We start from the raw sequence: 22,913 nt of genomic DNA on the forward strand, positions 1-22,913 counted from the left end.
TTTGATGAAAAGACTGTCTTTTCACCATTGAATTGCTTTTGCATTGATATAAAAACCAGTTGGGTGTGCTTATGTGAGTCTATTTCTGGGTCTCTATTATATTCAGTTGATTTTTATTTGTAACCTTTCATGAACATCACACTGTCTTGATTACTGTAGCTACTGAGTAAAACTTGATATCTGATAAAGTGATTATTCTCACCTTCTTGTAAAAAAAATGTTTTAGCTATTCTAGTTCCCTTCATTTTCACATAAATTCAGAATAATCTTGCTATATCTATTTTTTTAATGTGCCAAGAATTTTGACATTTTTACTATGTAGGCTAATTTAATCTATGAATAATATGTGTGTCATCATTTGGACTTTTTATTTATTTTACCAGAATTTTGTAGTTTTCAGCATACAAGTCCTGTACAAAATTTTGTTAGATTTACATCTGGAACTTAAGACTCTAGTACAATGCTCAATAGCAGTGGTCAAAGTGGACATCCTTGTTTGTTCTTGATCTTAGGGGAGAACGTCTTTCACTATAGTAACTTTCACTGTATAGTGTCGGTTTGGTACATATTCTTTATCAAGTTGAGGAAGTGCCCCTCTGTTCTTGTTTTTTTTGAGGATTTTTATCAGTTAGGTACATGCTGCTGAAATTGTAATGTTATAAGCATGTACAAGCTGTAACATAAATATATTTGTTATATGTTCTTGTTATTATTCTTAGTAAGAGTGGTGAAAAGGTTGAGGAAATTGTTAGTGAGAGCTCCTCAGAGAGTGAAGAAGATGAAGAACCACCTGATCATCGTCAGGAAGCAAATGCAGATTTGCCATCAGAATATTGGCAAATTCAGAAGCTGGTGAAATATTTGAAGGTAAGACAAACCCTTTGTACTATGTTTGCAATGTTTATTTGCCCCAAAATGTATATTCTGCTTCCAAGCTTATTCTATGTTTCTTTCAAATAAAGGTTGTAGGAACCCTATTTTTATTTAAGAGTGTGCAGGGAGGAAGGTCTTTTTCCATATAGGATGACAAGGCTAGTCCTCCTGGAGTAGGCAGGCTGCCTAGAGCCAACTATCTTGCCTTGCTGGGGCAGCACCAGACACTGTGACTTACCACCAGTGAGATGTGATGGAAAGAGCATGAATTTTTGAAGTTGGACTAAATTTTCTGTACCACTTACTAGCAGTGTGGCTGTTTAAAACTTTGGTTTTGAGCTTTATTTTTCTCATCCGAATGGTATAAAATAAGTATCCTATAGCATTAGTTTAAGGGTTGAGAAAACATTTGAAACATGTGGCATAGTGTCTGATACATAGTAGGTACTTAAAATATTCATCAATGCATTTTCATTATTATGTTCAGTAATAAAATATACATGTGAAAACAGTTCACATAATAACTGGCCATATAATGTTATATTTATGTACTTGGATGTTGGGGGGAGGAATAAAAAAACGATTTGCAAAAATCCAGATTAATATTATTTTCTGATGTTGGATAGCTCAGTGGTCGGCAAACTGTGGCTCTGTTGACTAATGAGTTTGCCCACCACCGGGATAGCTGATATTGATCATGTCTACCCTGTTTCCCCAAAAATAAGACAGTGTCTTATATTAATTTTTGCTCCCAAAGATGTGCTAGGTCTTATTTTCAGGGGATGTCTTATTTTTTCATGAAGAAGAATACGGTACACATTTATTATTAAATGAAAATAAAGGAAATTTATTACCTGTATACGGTACGGTAGTACGGTAGTTGTCAACACAAACCAGACAAACTGTGAATCCTACAGTATCAAGAATTTACTCATTTATTCAATGACAATCATGTCATCATCTTCTGGAACATTATCATAACAATCTAATTCCTGAATTTTCTGGTGAATTTCTTGTGACTCCATTTCTTTCAGAATCAGTGGACCAAATCTCTCATGTTTAGCCTGGGGGAGGGGGGCTTATTTTCAGGGGATGCCTTATATTTCACTCAGAAGGAAACATGTAAGTAGGTCTTATTTTCAGAGGATGTCTTATTTTCGGGGAAACATGGTAGGCTGTGTTTAAAGCAAAAGTCCAGAATTACCTGCGAAAACAACATTATGGCTTATCTCATGTTTTCTTTCTGCTTCTCCATGTCTTTAGTAAAATCAACATGGACATTTGCCAGTGCCTTTGCATACTTAAAGATTTTTAGGTAATTCCTAAAGTACTAATGGGTTCTTTTCCTATGCCTTTGAGGTCTTACAGAACTGACAGGTAAAATAGCCTATTTGTGCATGTTTTGTGTGTGAATTCTCCAAGGCCCTCTGCATGGATACAGTCTTGTAGGCATAAATCAGTTGAAAAAAATTTTCTTGCAAAAAACATATGCCCCTTCTTCTGTTAGACACAGCCTCAGCTGCAATTTCTAGGTGGGGGTGGGGTGGGAAGTTTTCCTAAATCCCATGGAAAGGTAGTCAAGAAATTTGTAAAATGGGGAAAGAATTCTAATTCTGCTTAAAGAATTAAAATTTAGACATTGCTGATTCAAAGAAACTTACTAACATCATTGAAAGCAAGAGCAGTTAATTATCTAAGCTTGGTAATCATTCCATAATATATCAGTATATTAATCAGCACTTTGTACACTTTAAATAGAGATAATTATATTTGTCAATTATTCCTCAATAAAGTTGAAAAAACACAAAATGCTAACAGCACAGTAAAAGTTGAAAGTAGGCATTTCCAAGCTTCAGGACAGGAGCAAGTAGGAGAGAAGTGATCACAATCTGATGTCAAGCCTTGCTTGTAGCATTTGCCATGCTCTAAATGTGTGTCTGCTGCTAACAGTGAGTCATTCTTGCATAACTATTAATATGTTTATATGCATAGTGTACTTTATACAAATCCTATTTAGTGGTGTTCCAAGAAATAACAAATTTGGAAGCAAAATAAGTCATTAAATTTTAATTGAGATTTCCATTGTAGCCTTGTCAAGCTAGCTAAGTAGATCTGAATGTTATGATTTTTGGATGTACTACCCAATAATTTTGCTGGCATTTTTTTTTGGTGTTTGAATATTATTACAATTTGTCCTTTCTAAGTAATTTAACAGAAGAAATGCAGAAGGAAGATGATGTGAGTATGTTGTAAAACCAGAAACTGATCTAAAATCTGAATTAATAAAAACAACAAAGACTTAAGTGGCCAATCCAGAATCAGGACAAACAAATAAAATATTTTCATCATTAAAAGAGGAAATGAGCTTATGTGAAGCAAACACTAATGGCTATGCCTTTAGAAGCCTCTTAACAATTTGACCAATGTCAAAACAAAATGAAAGAAACATTATTATTTTTTTTTACATCTAAAATATTAGCCAAGAAACAAAAACCAGCACTGTTGGATAGGAAAATCAATGCTTTGTTTTGCTTTAAAATTTAATTTTAAGAATTATATCTTATAAATGTAAAGATTTTAATATCATTTTCCAATTTTTAAAATGACTTTTATTTGGCCTTTATATTGTGTTAATGTTCCTCTATTTTAGTGTTTTCTGATCTCAAATGTCAGGTAGAGATAATTTTTAAATATTTTACAAATACTTTTGTACAGAACACCTCTGAAATTTTTAGTATTGCTATCACAAAAAAAGTGATGCACTGTTTAACATTATTCTCTAGTATGGTCAGGATTATTATTTTTACAATGTAAATAAAGTTTAGAAAAAAGTATGGGGTAACATGATTTCTGGAATTCCTGAGAATTTCTGGGAATTCTGATTTCTTATTCCAAGTTTTGAAAATTCATATCTGTTGGGAATTGGGAAACACTAGCATGGAGCACAGGCTGGAGTTCAGGCCCATGGTCCATCCTGTAACCCCTTAACAGGTGTCTTTGTGCACAAGCCATGCATACAGTGGACATGGTGGCTCATCTGGGCATGCACGACAGCAATGTCCAGACCCAGGAGACCTTCGTGGCAGTGCCTTGATCTTTTACTGAACTGTAGATCTGCCCATGATTTCTCCTCTTCTCATAAAGAGCATATCACCCATCTGGAGAAAAGCTTGGTAGTGTAGAACTTTGGTCATCCAAAACTTGAGTAGCTTTGGTGGGCAGATATGGCCTTTGGAAGAGCCCTGGTGTTTATCCAAATAATTCTGGTCTATTAACTGCATTTGTGGTGAAAGAAAATAGTCAAAGGGGAGCAAGCATCAGCAGGGCCAGGAGCAGAATAACGGGTTAGTAGTTAGCAGCATGATCTTCAATACCAGCAAGACTTCAATTGAGTCAGGATCTACCACTACTAGTTCATAGCCTTGGGAAAGCTGGTGGGTCTCTCTAGACTTCATTTTCCTCATTGGTCAAGATGGCAAAATAAAAGTTCCCATATTTTAGGATTATTATGAATATTAAATGAAATATAATAAATGCAAGGTATTGGCAATAATAATAATTTCTATTACATATTATTGCTATAGACAGTGTATAGTATGGAGTCTTGACATACGCAGGTGATCTCAACTTTTGCTTTAAGTCTTCTAGCAACCATCAAAAGGAGAGAAATGCAGTGAGTTAATATGTTGAGGGAAAGACTCTTAATCATAATAAAATAGAAATAACCCAGTTGCCCATGTGTGCAACCCATCCTGGTGCTAAGAGCAGAAGGAACTTTCTCCCTGAGGACTTACAGGGGCAGACTCTGGGTGAGGTGGTGAATGTCTGCTTCAATAATATCCTCTCAGTGAACATGGTAAGGAGGTTCTCAAAATCATCTAGTTATTGGATAACTATTTTAAGTTTTTCAACCATTTAGGATAAATACATATAATACTAGGCCAAAAGGGGATGCATTATTTCTGTCCCAGAACAGCTAAGAAAAACATTTATTGATGAAGTGCTATTTAAGCTTGCACAAGTTCTTCATCAATAAATTATGTGCAAATGTGATACTTTTGGCCAGACAGTAAATTGCTTGGAATTATTATAGTTCCCACAGGTAAATATTCTTAGCACAGCCAATAAAAGAAAAAGTATATCTACAAATGATTTCAAGGTTTTGATGCAGATAAATATTTTATATGGAGATAAAAAAGGATATTAAAAGTCTTTGAAATGCAAAATTGAATGTCTCTAGGTAATCTCAAAATAAATACACTAGATATTTTATTTTATAAAATTTTATCTAAATGTAGACTTAAACTAGCAGAGAAATGTTAATGTTGACCTGACTTTCTACTTAATTTTCCACGTACAGCAATGTCTGTGATTCTTGAAAAAAAATTTGATGAGCTCATTAATACCCAAATGGGTCAATGAACTATAGTTATTATTTATCCAGAGCTATGAGCTCAGATCTTGGCATGTAAGTAAAGGGAGTTTGTATTTAATTATTTGGCTTTGACATATGTTCATTACATCTTGCAAGTTTTATATATGTACATATTCTTTTAATCTGGATTTTTTAAAACACAATTTTTTTCAGATGAATATTTATTCAGAATTCTGGAAAGCCATATTTTTACATAAGACTTTATGACTTGACAATTTTTAAAATTTCACTTTTATTGTTTTCACTATTACAGATGTCCTCATTTTCTCCTTCTTTGCCCACCTCCACCCCGCCCCTGCTCCTCCCTCCTGTCTGGTCATCTCCACACTGTTGTCTGTGCCTACTATGGGTTATACATATATGTCTTTTGGCTAATCCCGTCACCTTCTTCCATCCAGTCTCCTCTTCCCTCTCCCCGCTAACAGCTGTCAGTCTTTTCTATCTATGCCTGTTTCTATTTTGTTTGTCAGTGTATTTTGTAGAACACAATTTACTTTTTAAACTAGTGAATACTTGGCTTTTTCACTCACACATTCTAACTTCTTTTTCCTCCATAGCTGATGACTTTGTACCCTGATTCTAAATGAAGCAATAACCCCCATTTCAGCTACCTTACTGAGATATACTCGCATTCTGCCTTCTCCTATCATTAAGGTTCAGCACGTCTGTCTTACCAGCTGTCTGTCCTATCAGAGACCATATTAAATTATTTGTCTGGGAGCGATCTTGCTAGTGAGCACCGCCTCACCTCTCAACCCTTTGCCCAAAAGGTGTTACTGGGAGAGCACAAGGCTCTGGAGGGGCCAGGCTGTGCCATTCTTCACACTCACGTCCTGCAAACCACAATTCTTCCTTCTGCATTGCTGACTTTCTGCAACTTCTCTTCCTCTTCTCTCCTTCTTTTCCTGCTCCCTGTCTCCTTGTAGGAGTACTGTTTTGTATACTGCATTTGCTAGCTTTATAAAGATATTATTTTCTTTCCTGGCCAGAAATGCTCCAAAACCTTACAGTTGTAATGTTTTGCTTTAGATCAGTTCTTGTTCCTGGGAGAGATGGTTCATTAAAGTCTATGCATCGTACTAGTTCTGTTAATCTCTAAAAATACAGAAGTTCACTCACTTCTAAATCATGTATGTGGAGAACCCCTTTGTGAAATTGGAGGAGAATTGGAAGATTTTTTTGTGTGTGTTTGGAAATTATAGTTCCAATTATAGAGTATTTTTTTCATATGCCTCTTGACTATTAGTATGTCCATTTTGGAGAAGTGTCTAGTTAGGTCCTTTGCCTGTTTTTTGATTGGATTGTTTATCTTCCTTTTGTTAAATTGTATGAGTTCCCTATAAATGTTGGATATTAAACCCTTATCAGATATAACATTGACAGATATGTTCTCCTATGCAGTGGGCTCTATTATTGTTTTGTTGATAGTTTCTTTTGCTGTGCAGAAGCTTTTTATGTAGTCCCATTTGTTTATTTTCTCCTTAATTTCCATTGCCCTAGGAGCTGTATTGATAAAGATATTGCTATGACAAATGTCTGCTATTTAGGAGCTGTATTGATAAAGATATTGCTATGACAAATGTCTGCTGCGAATAGTTTTTTCTAAGATTTTTATGGTTTCCCCTTTTACATTTATGTCCTTTATCCATTTTGAATTTATTTTTGTGTTTGTGTAAGTTGGTGGTCTAGTTTCATTTTTTTGCATGTATCTGTCTAATTTTCCCAACACCATTTATTATTTATTAAAATATATTTTATTGATTTTTTACAGAGAGGAAGGGAGAGAGAGAGCTAGAAACATTGATGAGAGAGAAACATCGATCAGCTGCCTCCTGCACACCTCCCACCGGGGATGTGCCCGTAACCAAGGTACATGCTCTTGACCAGAATTGAACCAGACCACAGGCTGAAACTCTATCCACTGAGCCAAACCGGTTTCAGCCCAACACCATTTACTGAAGAGACTGTCTTGACTCCACTGTATGCTCTTGCCTCATTTTTCAAATATTAATTGAGTATAGTGGTTTGGGTCGATGTCTGGGTTCTATATTCTATTCCTTTGGTCTATATGTCTATTCTTGTGTCATACCAGGCAGTTTTGAGAATAGTGGCTTTGTAGTGGACCTTGATATCTGGTATTGAGATCCCACCTACTTTGTTCTTTCTCAGGATTGCTGCAGCTATTTGGGAATGATGGGCTTTTTAATGTAAATTCACAAATGTGGTACCAGCCTTGAATGTGATATTGGGGCAATCTTTGTTCCTATGGTCTAGGGCAGTGGTCAACAAACTCATTAATCAACAGAGTCAAATATCAACAGTACAACAATTGAAATTTCTTTTGAGAGCCAAATTTTTTAAACTTGAACTTCTTCTAACACCACTTCTTCAAAATAGACTTGCCCAGGCCGTGGTATTTTGTGGAAGAGCCACACTCAAGGGGCCAAAGAGCCACATGTGGCTTGGGAGCTGCAGTTTGCCGACCACTGTTCTAGGGGAATGGTGATATTATCTGAACACATGTCTTTCAGTGGAAAATGGGTGATGTAGACAACTGAGTGTCAGCTTCTGATGACAACTAACATCACCACACTTTTGTCCTCTACCCTCACCCAGATGAGTAGTGCCTTATTTGTTCATTATACAAATACGGTCAGTTTCATAAAACACTGGTGTTGGTCTCATCTTTTACGTGAGCCAGGGGTCTTGCTAGTTATTCTTCCGTCATGTATCCACAAATTTAGAATTCTCAGGCCACGAAGAGTGAAGGGATGAGGTGAGTTCTCTACTTAGCAGGGACATGACTCTCCTTCAGAGTGACATTTAAAGATGATCATATCAAAAATCTCACGAGGCTTCCCAAGAAACACTCAGCAATCCTTCCTTGGCAGGGTCTGTATTTCCTGTCTGGGAGGTGGATTCTCAGCAGTGACAGCGTCATACTTGAAAACCTTGGTTAAAGATTACTTTTGTGGTGCTCAGTTTCTTAATCTCTCATTAACTGATTCAACACACACATGCACACATTCCACCCCCATCCCTTAATTGGTTAAAAAAGTCTTCTATGTTGTAATTGGCAGTTACAGGCATACCTTATTTCATGGCACTTTATTGCACTTCACAGATGTTGCATTTTTTACAAATTGAAGGCAAGACCAATCAGCAGAAAAATTACAACTTCCTTTATTGTGATACTCACTTTACTGTGATGGTCTGGAACCAACCCCACGGTATCTCCAAGATATGTCTGTGTATGATTTTTCATGTAGGAATTTCATGTACTTTGCAATGAATTCCAGTTAATTAAATTCCTTTCCCATTACTTGGGTTTTGGAGTGTCACTTAGTGTGATCCTTTTTTCATTGGTGGAAAAGCTGAGAAATACTTCATTCCCGGCCACACAGAAGGTGCTGTTGGCCAGGACAGCATCCAGGTTTCTGTCTTTATTGCCAGTTGCCTGGTTATTCTGTCCCTGTGTCAAGAAAATCAGGTCCTGAGCCTGCAGACCTTGCTGTTGTATGTTATTATTTTCTGTCTCCTTTATTTTTCTTCATTTGCATAAGGAGCTAATTAAAATGGGATCACTTCTTAACAAAGGAATTCAATGGTCATTTTTGGAAGACCTCTGAGAGTATGCTCTTTTACTAAGTTTTAATTAAAGAGATGGAGAAGCACATGATAGTACAGTGTTGTTGAAAAGAATCTTTTAAAAATCTAAAATAATGATAACTGTTTATTAACCCAAACACACTCTAATACTTTGACAAGTGAGCTAAGAACATACAAAGACAGCCTATTCAATCAATGGTGTTGGGAAAATTGAACACATACACGCAAAAATAAAAAATAGAAACTAGAATATCAATTTACACTATACTCAGAAAAACTCAAAATGGATTAAAGGCATACGTGTAAGACCTAAAATCATAAAACTCCTAGAAGAAAAAATAAGCAGTAAAATATTGGACATTTCTTCTAGTGATATTTTTTTCTGACAAGGAAAACAAAATGAAAATAAACAAATGGAACTACATCAAACTAAAAAGTTTTGATTAGCAAGGGAGCAAAACAAACAAAAATAACCTACTGAATGGGAGAATGTATTTGCCAATGATACATTTAATGAGGGGTTAATATCCAAAATTTATGAAGAACTCATACATCTCAACACCAAAGAAAAACAAATAATCCAATTAAAAAATTGACATAGGACCTGAATAAATACTTTACCAAAGAGGACATACTGATGGCCAATAGACATATGAAAGGATGCTCAATGTCTCTAATCATCAGAGAAATTCAATTAAAACCACAATGAGGTATCACCTCACACTTGTCAAAATGGCTGTCATCAATAAATACACAAACAACAAGTGTTAGCAAAAATGTGGAGGAAAGAAACTACTGTGCACTGATGGTAGAAATGCAGATTTGTGTAGCCACCATATGAAATAGTATGGAGGGGCCTCAGAAAATTAAAAATGGAACTGCCTCATGACCAGAAGATTACACTTCAGGTTTTATATTCAGAAAAACCCCAAATACTATGTTCCCCATGTTCATTGCAGTGTGTTTATAATAGCCAAGCTATGGGAGCAGCCTAAGTGCCCATCAACAGACAAGTAGATTAAAAAAAATAATAATAAATAAATTAAAAAAAAAGTGGTGGTACAGCCCTAGTTGGTTTGGCTCCGTGGGTAGAGCATTGGCCAGTAGACTGAAGGGTCTCTGGTTCTTGGTTGCAGGCTTGAATCCTCAGCCCCAATCAGGGCACGTGTGAGAGGCAACCAATCCATCTGTCTCTCTCACATAGGTGTTTCTCTCCCCCGCTCCCTTCCCCCCCCACCCCCCCACCTTTCTGCTTGATCTCAAAATCAATGGAAAACTATCCTCAGGTGAGGATTAACAACAACCAAAAAAGTGGTGATACACACACACACGTACACACACACACACACACACACACACACACACAATGAAATATCAGTTGGCCATAAAAAAGAATGAAATCTTACCATTTTGACATGGATAGACCTAGAGGGTATTATGTAGGCTAAGTGAAATAAATAAGACAAAAAAAATACCATATGATTTTAATTATATGTGGAATCTAAAGAACAAAATAAATGAATAAACAAAATAGAAACTCATAGATGCAGAAAACAGATTGATGGTTGCCAGAGGAAAGGGGGTTAGGGGACTAGGTAAAAAAGGTGAGGAGATTAAGTACAAGTTGATAGTTACAAAATACTCATGGGGATGTGAAGTACACCATAGGGAATATAGTTAGTAATCTATCCTATGTAATAGAGGTAATATGCAAATTGACCATCACTCTAACACACAAGATGGCCACCCTCATGTGTTCAAAGATGGCCACCTCAGATGGCCAGCAGGGGAGGGCATTTGTGGGCAATCAGGCCAGCAGGGGAGGGCAGTTGGGGGTGACTGGGCTGATAGAGGAGAACAGTTGTGGTTGACCAGGCCTGCAGGGGAGGACAGTTGGGGATGACCAGTCATGCAGCGGAGGGCAGTTGGGGGAAATCAGGCTGGCAGGGAAGCAATTAGGTGTCGATCAGGCTGCCAGGGGGGTGGTTGGGGATGATCAGTCTGGCAGGCAGAAGTGGTTAGGGGCAATTAGGCAGGCAGGCAGGAGAGCTGTTGGGAGCCAGTGGTCCTGGATTGTGAGAGGGATGTCCAACTGCCCATTTAAGCACAATTCCACTAGGCTTGGGCCTAAACGGGCATTTGGATATCCCTAGAGGGGTCCCAGATTGGATAGGGTGCAGGCTGGGCTGAGGGATACACTCCCCCTGTGCACAAATTTTGTGCATTGGGTCTCTAGTCTATATATATAAAAAGCCAGCAACCAGAATGCCAGAATGACTGGAATGACTGGTTGCTATGAATACCATTGCGGCCATTGAACTGACCTAATCCAAGGGTAGGGCTGGCTGGCCAACCTCCCACCGACCCACCCACCAGGCAGCCCTTCCCCTGATTGGTCTCTCCTACCCTGATCTGGAGTGGGTTTGCTGGACAACCCTCTGTGGCTCCTATCTTCTAGCTGACTCCTCCACCCCTGATCACTCTACCTTATCCAAATAGGGGTGGGGATGGCCAGCCAACTTCCTGCAGCCCCTCTCTCAGTCAGCTCCACCCCTGATTGGCTCCCCCACTCTGATCAGGGGCAGGGCTGGCCAGCCAACCACCCATGGCGTCTCCCCCAGGCCATTGTCCCCCTAATCATTTCCCCCACTCCATTCAGAGGTGGGGCCAGCTGGCCCACTGCCCACAGATTCTCCCCATGGTTGGCCTCACCCCTGATCAGTGCCCACCACACCTATCAGCCATAGCCCCTCCCCACATCCAGCTCTGCTCCTGACCACTCCCCCCCACACACCAATTGGGGATGGGGCTGGCTGGTCAACCTCCCACACCTCCTTCCCCAGCCACTGACCTTTAATCATCCCCCATATACCATTTGAGGGTGGGACTGGCTGGCCCACTGCCCAAAACCCCTATCCTAGCTGGCCCGGCCCTGATCAGGCCCCGATCAGGGTGGTCCAGCCAGTCAACCTCCTGCCATCTCCTCCTTTTGATAGGCCCAACCCAATCTGCCCCAATTGGAGCTGGGCCGGCTGGACTCCACCCATGCATGAATTTGTGCACTGGGCCTCAAGTATGTATATAAAAGCCTAAGTCACCATTATGGCTGGATGACCAGATGACTGGCAGGTAGCTATGTTGCACACTGACCACCAGGAGACAAACGCTCCACACAGGAACTGCCCCTGGTGGCCAGTGCGTCCCACAGCCTATCTCCCGAGGCCAGCCAACCACCTTGGTCCCTCCCTCCAGCTGGCTGGCCCGAATCGGGACTGGGTGGAATGGCTCCAGTTTGCTAGGAGGGATCCCACCTTTGCATGAATTTGTACACCAGGCCTCTAGTATTATAATAACTATGCAGGATGTCAGATGGGTCTTAGTAATATAAGGGGAAACCTTTGTAAAGTATATAATAGCCTAGCCACTATGCTGAGCACCCAAAACTAATACAAAATAATATTGAATGTAAAATGTAGTTGAAAAATAAACAATAAAAATTCCCACATTTTCATACCCTGCCACAGCAGTTTGCATATTAAAGAATTTCTAAAGGATAAGTGGTAGCAGATTTGGCATAAATGAGCTTTCATTTTACATATCCCTATAGGTCTTTTGTAATCATTTTTTGAAAGTGCATATTATAGGACAAGTATTAAACTCCATGTCTGTTTCTGGTTCACTAGTCTCTGAGATTCCTGCTGATGGGCTGCAACACTTCCCAGCCTTCGCTCTCTGCGTTTGCATGGTGCACCATTGTGGCCTTGTAATATTTCTGTGACATGCTCCTCTTTTGGCCCTTTTCTACTTCCTTCTGCATTTACTATCTTAAAATATTCTAAAATGCATTACCATATGCTCATTGCAAATATTCAAGCCATGTAAAAGGATACATGTGAAAGCCCCCTTCCATATATCTGTTAATATACCAACACATATAAAAGTTTTATCCATAAAATTAATGCAAATTATTTATTTTTCAACATTTTTCTTTTTATATTTAGTGTTAAGACTTGGTGATCTTTCATGTCTGCTATTATTTATTTAATTTCTTTATTGTTTAACTAGAGGCCTGGTGCATGAATTCATGCACGGGTGGGGTCCCTCAGCCTGGCCAGTGATCAGGGCTTATTGGGGCTGGCCGCTAGTGGGGAGGGACCGTGGGAGGTTGGCTGTGGGAGTGCACTGACTACCAGGGGGCAGCTCCTGCATTGAGTGTCTGCCCTCTGGTGGTCAGTGCACATTATAAAGACCAGTTGACTGGTTGTTCAGTCAGCCGGTCATAATGGTCGCTGTTCAGTCAGCCGGTCATAATGGTCGCTCAGGTTTTTTATATATACATGTAGTACATCAGTCTCCTTTACTCCTCCTTGATCTCTCCCTGGCCGCCCCCTACCCCCAGCACATGCCCTTACTCCCCCTGCTCCATCTGTGTCCATTGGTTATGCTCATATGCATGCATACAAGTCCTTTGGTGGATCTCTTTATCCTCTTATCCCCCACCTTCCCTCATAGGTTGGACAGTCTATTTGATGCTTCTATGACTCTGGTTCTGTTTTTGTTCATCAGTGTATGTTATTCATTATATTCTACATATGAGTAAGATCATGTGATATTTATCTTTCTCTAACTGGCTTATTTCACTTAGTATAATGCTCTCTAGTCCAACCCATGCTGTTGCAAATGGTAAGAATTTCTCCCTTTTTATGGCCATGTAGTATTCCATTGTGTAGCTGTACCAAAGTTTTTTAATCCATTCATCTGCTGATATACCCTTAGGCTGTTTCCAAATCTTAACTATTGTAAATTGTGTTGCTATGAACATCGGAGTGCATATATCTTTTTTAATTGCTGTTTCTGATTTCTTGGGATATATTCTTAGAAGTGGAATTACTGGGTCAAATAAGAGTTCCATTTTTAATTTTTTGAGGAAATGCCATACTGTTTTTCCATAGTGGCTGTACCAGTCCATATTCCTACCAGCAGTGCAAGAGGATTCCTTTTTCTGTGCCTCCTCTCCAGCACTTGTCATTTGTTGATGATAGCCATTCTGACAGGTGTGAGATGGTACCTCATTGTTGTTTTGATTTGCATCTTTTGGATGATTAGTGACTTTGAGCATGTTTTTATATGTCTCTTGGCCTTCTGTATGTCCTCTTTTAAAAGGCACCTATTTAGATCCTTTGCCCATTATTTGATTGTATTTTTAATCTTTCTTTTGTTTATAATGAGTTCTTGTAAATTTTGCACATTAAACACTTATTGAAGATAACATTGGCAAATATGTTCTCCCATGCAGTGGGATTTCTTATTGTTTTGTTGATGGTTTCTTTTGCTGTGCAGAACCTTTTTATTTTGAAGTAGTCCCATTTGTTTATTTTCTCCTTAGTCTTTCTTGCCCTAGGATCTGTGTCTGTAAAGATATTGCTACATTTGTCTGCAATTTTGCTGTCTATGGAATCTTGTAGGATTTTTATGGTTTCTCTTCTTACATACAAGCCCTTTAGCCATTTTGAGTTTGTTTTTGTGTATGATGTAAGTTGATTATCTTTTTTTTTTTTTTACATGTATCTGACCAAATTTTTCAGCACCATTTATTAAAGAGACTGTTTTGCCGAAACTGGTTTGGCTCAGTGGATTGAGTGTCAGTCTGCAGACTGAAAGGTCCCAGGTTTGATTCCGGTCAAGGGCATGTACCTTGGTTGTGGGCACATCCTCAGTGGGGGGTGTGCAAGAGGAAGCTGATCGGTGATTCCCTCTCATCGATGTTTCTAGCTATCCTTCTCTCTTCCTCTCTGTAAAAAATAAAATATATTTTTTAAAAAATAAAGAGACTGTTTTGACTCCATTGTATGCTCTTGCCTCCTTTGTCAAATATTAATTAAGTATATGATTTGAGTCAATTTCTGGGTTCTCTATTCTGTTTCATTGGTTTACATCTCTGTTTTTGTGCCAGTACCAGGCAGTTTTGAGAACCATGGCTTGGTAACATAGCTTGATATCTGGTGTTTTGATCCTTCCTACTTTGTTCTTTCTCAAGATAGCTGTGGCTGTTCAGAGTTTTTTTGTTTGTTTTTTATTCCAAATGGGTTTTTGGAGAGTTTGTTCTAGATCTTTGAAATATGCCATTAGTATTTTAATAGGGACTTCATTGAATCTATAGATTGCTTTAGGCAGCATCAACATTTGAATGATTTTGATTCTACCAATCCATGAACATGGTATGTTCTTCCATTTGTTTATATCTTCCTCTTTCTCTTCTTTTCAATGTCCTGTAGTGTTCTAAGTAAAGGTCCTTTATCTCCTGGTTAAGTTTATTTTTAAGTATCTTAATTTATTTTTGCAATTGTAAAAGAGATTGTTTATCTAGTTTTTCTTTCTGAAAGTTATTATTGATTTATGAAAATGCCATCAATTTTGGGATGTTGATTTTTTATCCTACAACCTTGCCGAATTCATTTATTAAATCTAGTAATTTCCTGGTGGAGTCTTTAGGGTTTTCTTTTTATAATATTAAGTCATCCGTGAATAGTGACAGTTTTACTACCTCCTTCCCAATTTGGATGCCTTTATTATCTCTTCTTGTCTGATTGCTATGGATGTGACTTCCAATACCATGTTGAACAAGAGTGGTCAGAGTGGGCATCCCTGTCTTGTCCCATTCTTAAGGAAAATGGTTTTAGATTTTGCCCATTGAGTATGATATTGTCTGTAAGTTTTTCATATGTGGCTTTTATTATGATGAGGTATGATCACCCTATACCAATTTTGCTGAGAGTTTTTATCGAAAAAGTGTGTTGGATTTTGTTGAATGCATTTTTTTTGCACCAATTAATATGATCATGTGATTTTTTTTTCTTGCAATATGTTTATGTTTTTTTCTTGCAATATGTTTTTCATATTTATTGATTTGTGAATATTGTACCAGCCTTGCATCCCTGGAATAAATCTTGGTTGGTCATGGTGTATGATCTTTTTAATATATTGCTGGATCTGATTTGCTAATAGTTTGTTGAGGATTTTAGCATTTATGTTCATCAGGAATATTGGGCTGTAATTCTCTTTCTTTGTAGTGCCTTTATTTGGTTTTGGAATTAGGGTAATGCTGGCCTCATAGAGGTTGGAAATGTTCCTTCCTCTTTAATTTTTTGGAATAGTTTGAGGAGGATTGGAATTAGTTCTTTTTGAATGTTTGGTAAAACTCTCCTGTGAAGATGTCTGGACCAGGGCTTTTGTTTGCTCGACTTATTATTGTTATCATTATTATTATTAACACTGCTTCAATTTCATCAATAGTTATCAGCCTATTCAGGTTTTCTGATTCTTCCTGATTGAACTTTGGAAGATTGTATTTTTCTAAAAATATCTCTATTTCACCCAGGTTGTCCAGTTAGTTATAATAAAGACATTACTAGTGTTATTATTATTATTTTTACAATCTTTTGTATTTCTGTAGGGTCAGTTGTCACTCATCTCTTTTGTTTCTGATTTTGTTTATTTGTGTCTTCTCTCTTTGTTTCTTGATGAGTCTGGGTAGAGTTTTATCAATCTTGTTTATCCTTTCAAAGAATAAGCTCTTGGTTTTATTGATCTTTTATATTTTTTGTCTCTATGCCATTTATTTCTGTTCTGATTTTTATTATTTCTTCTACTTACGCTGGGCTTTTCTTATTGTTCTTTCTAATTCTTTAAGTTGTATGGTTAAGTAACTTATTAAAAGATGTGTTTTTGTTGTTGTTGCTGCTGTTGTTGTTTTTATGGCCGAAACTAGTTTGGCTCACTGGATAAAGCATTGGCCTGTGGACTAAAGGGTCTCAGATTCGATTCTAGTCAAGGGCATGTGCCTGGGTTGCATTAGGGGGTGTGCAGGAGGCAGCTGATCAATGTTTCTCTCTCATTGATGTTTCTAGCTCTCTATCCCTCTCCCTTCCTCTCTGTAAAAAAAATCAATAAAATATATATATTTTTTAAAAGGGTTTTTTGTTTGTTTGTTTTTTGGAATAGGCCTGTAGCGCCATGAACTTCTCACTCAGAACTACTTTTGCTGTATCACATTGATTTGGATTGTTGCATTTTCATTTTCATTTGTTTCCAGGATATTTTTTATTTCTTCTTTGGTCTTTTTGGTAAATCCATTTATTGTTTAGCTTGAGGCCTGGTGCACGAAATGCATGCACTCAGGGGGTAGGGAGTGTCCCTCAGCATGGCCTGTGCTCTCTCACAATCTGGGAGCCCTTAGGGCATGTTCGACTGACGGCTTAGGCCTGCTCCCTGGGGTCTGGCCAATCAGGACTGAGCAGGATCGGGCTGAAACTGGCCCCCTGACATCCCCCAAGGAGTCCTGGATTGTGAGAGGGTATAGGCTGGGCCGAGGGACCCTACCAGTGCATGATCATGGCTGAGAAAGTACCACAGGAGGGCTCCAGGGTATGTTCAGCCCATTTTGTTCAGTCCTGATTGGCCAGACCCCAGTAGCAAGCTAACCTACTGGTCAACTGTCTGCTCCCTGGTCGTCAGTGCACATCATAGCAAGCAGTTGAGCAGCCTTAGCATATCATTAGCATATTATGCTTTGATTGGTTGTATGGATGACTGGATGACTGGACACTTAGCATATTGGGCTTTTATTATATAAGATATAGCGTGCTATTTAGCCTACATGTGTTGAATTTAGCTGATTTCTAATTTTATGCCATTGTGATCTGAGAAGGTGCCTGATATGATTTCAATCTTTTTGAACTTGTAGAGACTTAGCTTGTGTATTAACTTGTTTTCTATATTTGACAATGTTCCATGTGCACTTCTGAAGAATGTATATTCTGTACCTTTGGTGTGAAATGTTCTGAAAATGTCAATTAATTTCATCTGATCTACTGTGTCTTTTAGGATTGATATTTCATTGTTGATTTTTTTGTCTAGAAAATCTATCCAGTGATGTCAGTGGGGTGTTAAAGTTCCCAATTATTATTGTATTATTGTCAATCTCTCCCTTGACATCCTCCAGACTTTTAAAAATTTATTTAGGTGCTTCTATATTGGATGCATATATGTTTAGCAGAGTTATATCCTCTTGTTGTATTGATCTCTTAAAAAAAAAAATATATATATATATATATATATATATATATATATATATATATATAATATTGATTTTTTTACAGAGAGGAAGAGAGCGGGATAGAGAGTTAGAAACACCAATGAGAGAGAAACATCGATCAGCTGCTTCTTGCACACCCCCTACTAGGGATGTGCCCTCAACCAAGGTACATGCCCTTGACCAAAATCGAACCTGGGACCCTTCATTCCACAGGCCGAAGCTCTATCCACTGAGCCAAACCAGTTTCAACTGTATTGATCTCTTTAGTATTATGAAGTGGCCTTCATTCTCTCTTGTTATGGCCTTAACTTTGAGGTCTATATTGTCAGATATGAGTATTACTACTCCAGTTTTGTTTTGTTTTTTCATTTCCATTTTCTTAAAAAAAATTTTTTTTTCATTTCCATTTTATTAGAAAATTTTTTTTAATCCCTTTAGTTTTAGTCTGTGTGAGACCTTTGTTCTGAGGTGTGGCTCTTATAGAGAGCAAATATATGGGTCTTGTTTTCTTTTTCTTTTCTTTTTTAATATATATTTTATTGTTTTTTTTACAGAGAGGAAGGAAGAGAGATAGAGAGCTAGAAACGTAGATGAGAGAGAAACATCGACCAGCCACCTCTTGCACACCCCCTACCAGGGATGTGCCTGCAACCAACGTATATGCCCCTGACTGAAATCGAACCCGGGACCTTCTAGTCTGCAGACCAATGCTCTACCACTCAGCCAAACCGGTTTTGGCTGGGTCTTGTTTTCTTATTCATTAAGCTACCCTATGTCTTTTGGTTGGAGCATTTAATCCATTTATGTTTAAGGTTATTATTGAGAGGTACTCGTTTTTGCAATTTATATTCTTTATACCTGTTTTGTTTTTTTTCTCCTCACTCTCTTTCTTCTTCTTACAATAGTCCCATTAGGATTTCTTTCATTCTTTTATTGCTGGTCTGGTGGTAATAAACATTTTTAGACTTTTTTTTTTTTTTTTTTTAATCTGTCAAGCTCCTGATTTCACCTTCAATTTTGAATGATAGCGTTGGTGGATAGAGTAGTCTTGGATTCAGTTTCTTGCTTTTCACTGCTTTATATACTTCATTTCCTCCCTTCTGGCCTGATGTGTATCTGTTGAGAAATCAGCTGGTAGGCTAATGGGAGATCCTTCCTAGGTAACTTTCTTAAACTTATTGCCTTTAAAATTCTTTCTTTGTCTTTAAAGTTTGACATTTTAATTATTATGTATCTTTGTATGGGCCTTTTTGGGTTCATCTAGATTGGTATTCTTTGTGCTTCTTGTACTTGTATGATTTTCTTTTCTTCCCTAAATCAGAGAATTTTTCTGTCATCGTTACTTTCAATAGGTCTTCTATTCCTTGTTCAGTGTCTTCTCTTTCTGGTATCCCTATTATGCAGATATTGTTTCATTGCATGTTGTCCTGCTTTAATTTTTTTTTCCATTTGCTGCTCTGAATGGGTGTTTTTTCTACTTTGTCTTCTAATTCACTGATTTGGTCCTCAGCTTCTTCTAGTATACTCTTGAATCCTCCCAGGGTGTTTATTATCAGCTATGCCATTAAAAATTTCTAATTGATTCTTATTTATTCTTTCATCATCTCTTTTAAAGTTGGATTAAGTTCCTTAATATTTCCTTAATTTTCATGTACTTCTCATTAAGTTGCTTATAGTTCTCAATGAATTGTCTGAGCCCCTTATTACTATTAATCTGAATTCTTTATCTGACAAATGCTTGCTTGTATTTCATTTAGTTCCTTTTCTGGCAATTCCTCCTTTTATTTCATTTGGGAGTTGTTGTTTATTCTCCCCATTTTTGCTGTCCCTTTGTATTTGTTTCTGTATATTAGATCAAACTGCTATGCCTCCCAGATTTTTGGGGGTGGTCTTATGTAGTAGGTGTTTTGTGGGATCCAGTAGTGCAGTCTCTTAGATATTCTGAACTGTGTATTCTAGGAAAACCCTTTACTTGAATGATTTTTGATTCTCCTACTGTAATTTGGTCTTGAATATTATTGTCCCATTCGTGAATGGAGTCTCTTCTCTCAGGCTGGCAGACTATGTGGTTCACCCATGACCATTCTGAGCAAGCTGTTGTGGAGATGCTGACTGAAAAGAATGAAATACAACAAGACAAAACAATAAAAGAGAATAAACAAAACAAGAACATACACCAGACCCCTATAACATCAACATAAACAACCACCAAAAAATAGAGTATTAGGAAAGAGGAAAGAGAGCAAGAATGATAGATTCAAAAGAAAATGGGGGAGGGAGGAATGGGGAAAAACAAAAGAAACAAAAAAAGCACAAACAAACAAAAAAAAAAAACAGCACAAGGGAGGCAGAATATGCAGAGCTGAAAGAGAGAAAATAAAAATAAAGAATTAGAGGAATAGGGGAAGGAAACAGTTTACAATAAATGAGGGGAGAATGAAAAAATAAGGGGAAAAATTTTGAAAGGAAAATAGAGGAGAAAATAGATAGACCTAAAATAATAAAAAGAAAAATTATGAGAAAATAGGAGCAAACAGAGAGAGAGAGAGAGAGAGAGAGAGAGAGAGGGAGAGAGAGAGAGAGAGAGAGAGAGAAAGTAGTGAAAAACTGAGAAAGGAAGTGGAAAATTAGATGTATGAATGAAACAACAGAGACTAGAATAATGACAAAACATTAAAGCAGATATATAAAGAAGATAAATTTGAAAAGGGAAAAAAAGGAAGGAAAGAAAAAGAGAAAAGGGATGAAGGAAAAAGAGTGAAGTGGCATTTGTTTCAGCAGAGTTTAATGCCCCATGGGAGTTTGCTTTGGACCCCACTTCTCTGTCTGCCAATTCTGGGCTTCCTGTTAGAGTTTTAGGTGCTAACCATTGTCAGGCACTGTCTTTTGGCTTTCAGCAACCTGCTTGAGGCTCCAAGCAACCCACCATTTTTGTCTGTCTCCAAAACAACCCACCATTGTTTGTCTGCAAGCAGGAGAGACCAATCTGTCCTTTAAGGTAGATTTGTGAGCAGTACAGAGCCCAGGGCTGGATCAGCAAACTTCCCCTGGACCTCAGCCTTTGCCTGCCTTTGCCAGCTAGTCAGCTGTCAATCATAATCACTCCAAAGTCTGTTACTGAAAGGGCTTTAGGTGGGGGAGGTGCTGTTTAGCTTCCAGGGAATATGGTGGGTGTATTTTCTTGTCCTAAAGCTACTCCTCTGAGAGTGTCTCAAAATATTGCTCAGCCCTTGGCTGAACAGAAATCCTATATGGAGACCAACAGGGTTGTCTGGGAACCTGGAGTTTTTAAGTCTGGTTCCCAGAATAGTGGGGCAGACAGCCCCTCCTCCAATCCAGTCACCAAGAGCTCCTTGAGACTGTTCAGACCCATAAGCTTGGCCTCTACTTTTATTTCCTCTGAAAAGCAAAGGTGGTGTGCAGGGCTTCTGAGGATGGGACAGGCTGTATCGCTGGACCTGGGGCTACTGAGAGCGGCTAGTTTCTCTCAGGAAAAATGTCCGTTTTTGTTTGGATGCATGTGAACGGCCAAAGGCAGGACTCCTGGCTGCTACTTTTCCACATCTCCCTGCCCTGCTTCCCACCCCAGCCTCTCCTCAGGCACTTCACATCCGTGCCTCCCTCCCTGCACCAAAGCCTTGGTTGAGTAGTTGCAAATGAAACCTTCTGTGCTCTGGGTTTAGAGAAAAAATAATAATAATAAAACCACCAAAACAAACAAAAAATAACAAAACTGCAGCTTTCTCTCTCTGCTCTGGTGCTTTGGACTGTGGAGCCGCTTGGGGTCTGGGCCTCTATTTCTGAGGAAATAGACTCTCCGGTAGCCCAGTGCTCCCTCCTTACTCTCCGCCTGCCGGCCTGTCACCCTTGGGAACTGGGTCAGCTCCTCTCCCAGCCTCACCCTTCCTACTGTCCTTCCTTGATATGTCGTCTCCTCAGCTGGACCTCAGTTGGTAATTCCAGGTGAATGTTCTCCAACTTAGTTGTATTTTTAGTCTGGCCCTGGGACAAGGTACATGATAGGTCTGCCTGTTCAGCTGCCATTTTTTTTTTTGAGTAACTCATTTTTTTTAAATGTGTCTCTTGCATCTATCCACTTTACTGAGATATTTTAATTAATTACCATAATTGTTCAGTTACTCTTCTAATCTTTTTAGGAAAACAGTTAACATTTGACACAAATTTTTCCTCATTGTAATGACTAGCACATTCCAGTGGAGTGACAATATCTATAAATGTTCCATCGCTATTTTAAAAGAATGTGTGGGGGAATCCTTGCATTGTTCTTTACTGACTCCCTAATACAAATTCTTAGCAAGCTTGTAATACAGCGGTCTTGAGTCAAATTTCTTTTTTTCTTCTGGAACAGTATTTCCTAGTTTTCCTTCCTGGAGTTCTCTGGTCTCCCTCGAATCTTAGGTTTATGAGGCCTGAATCATCCGTATAAAATCAGTTTGCAAATAAGCAGAAGTCAAAGCAATATATTTTACTGCCTTGACTTATGTGGTCGCATGCCACTCACTCGGAGCATTGGCTTTTTACTGTTTCTAATGCTGGGAGGTGAAGAGCATCTCTAAGCCAAACCTCTATGTTGGGCACCAGGCCCTCTGTTGTCATTAATAAACAGTCCTTGGCAGGGGCTTCCTTTCCTTGCTGGAGTGGCGTGTTTGGAAGAAAAAGTGCTGAGAGCATAGAAAGCGAGCTAGATGGCTGTGTGATGGTTGTGTCACCTCACCAGGTCTCGCCTGCTGCCGCTTGGTTGCAGATAGTGGGGAACAGGAAAAGAGGATCCTTTGTTCCCAGTCCTGCCTCTGCCTTCTGTCTTCACTGTTGTCATATGAGGCTCTGACAGTAAGCAGATGATGACCCTGTGAGTATATTGTCCATCAGTTTCATCTACTA

The 22,913-nt window shown here is 38.5% G+C and overlaps 1 protein-coding gene and 1 long non-coding RNA gene across 2 annotated transcripts in view; one reads left to right on the top strand and one right to left on the bottom strand.

Annotated features, from left to right (window-relative positions):
• The window catches only part of ODAD2 (outer dynein arm docking complex subunit 2), a 175,192-nt gene that overhangs the window by 37,204 nt on the left and 115,075 nt on the right, over nucleotides 1-22,913 (top strand). The window contains exon 9 of the mRNA XM_045585889.1: nucleotides 720-867. Coding sequence (XP_045441845.1) covers nucleotides 720-867 — 148 coding nt within the window. The remainder of the gene's footprint in view (nucleotides 1-719; nucleotides 868-22,913) is intronic.
• On the bottom strand, nucleotides 8-16,313 carry LOC118727460. Its single transcript, XR_004990585.1, has 3 exons — nucleotides 16,191-16,313; nucleotides 7,283-7,286; nucleotides 8-17 (listed from the first exon to the last, which is right to left on the bottom strand). It is a non-coding gene; the product is annotated as an uncharacterized LOC118727460 (long non-coding RNA).

The sequence above is a fragment of the Pipistrellus kuhlii genome, unplaced genomic scaffold, assembly GCF_014108245.1.
Source record: "Pipistrellus kuhlii isolate mPipKuh1 unplaced genomic scaffold, mPipKuh1.p scaffold_m20_p_1, whole genome shotgun sequence".
Taxonomy (NCBI): domain Eukaryota; kingdom Metazoa; phylum Chordata; class Mammalia; order Chiroptera; family Vespertilionidae; genus Pipistrellus; species Pipistrellus kuhlii.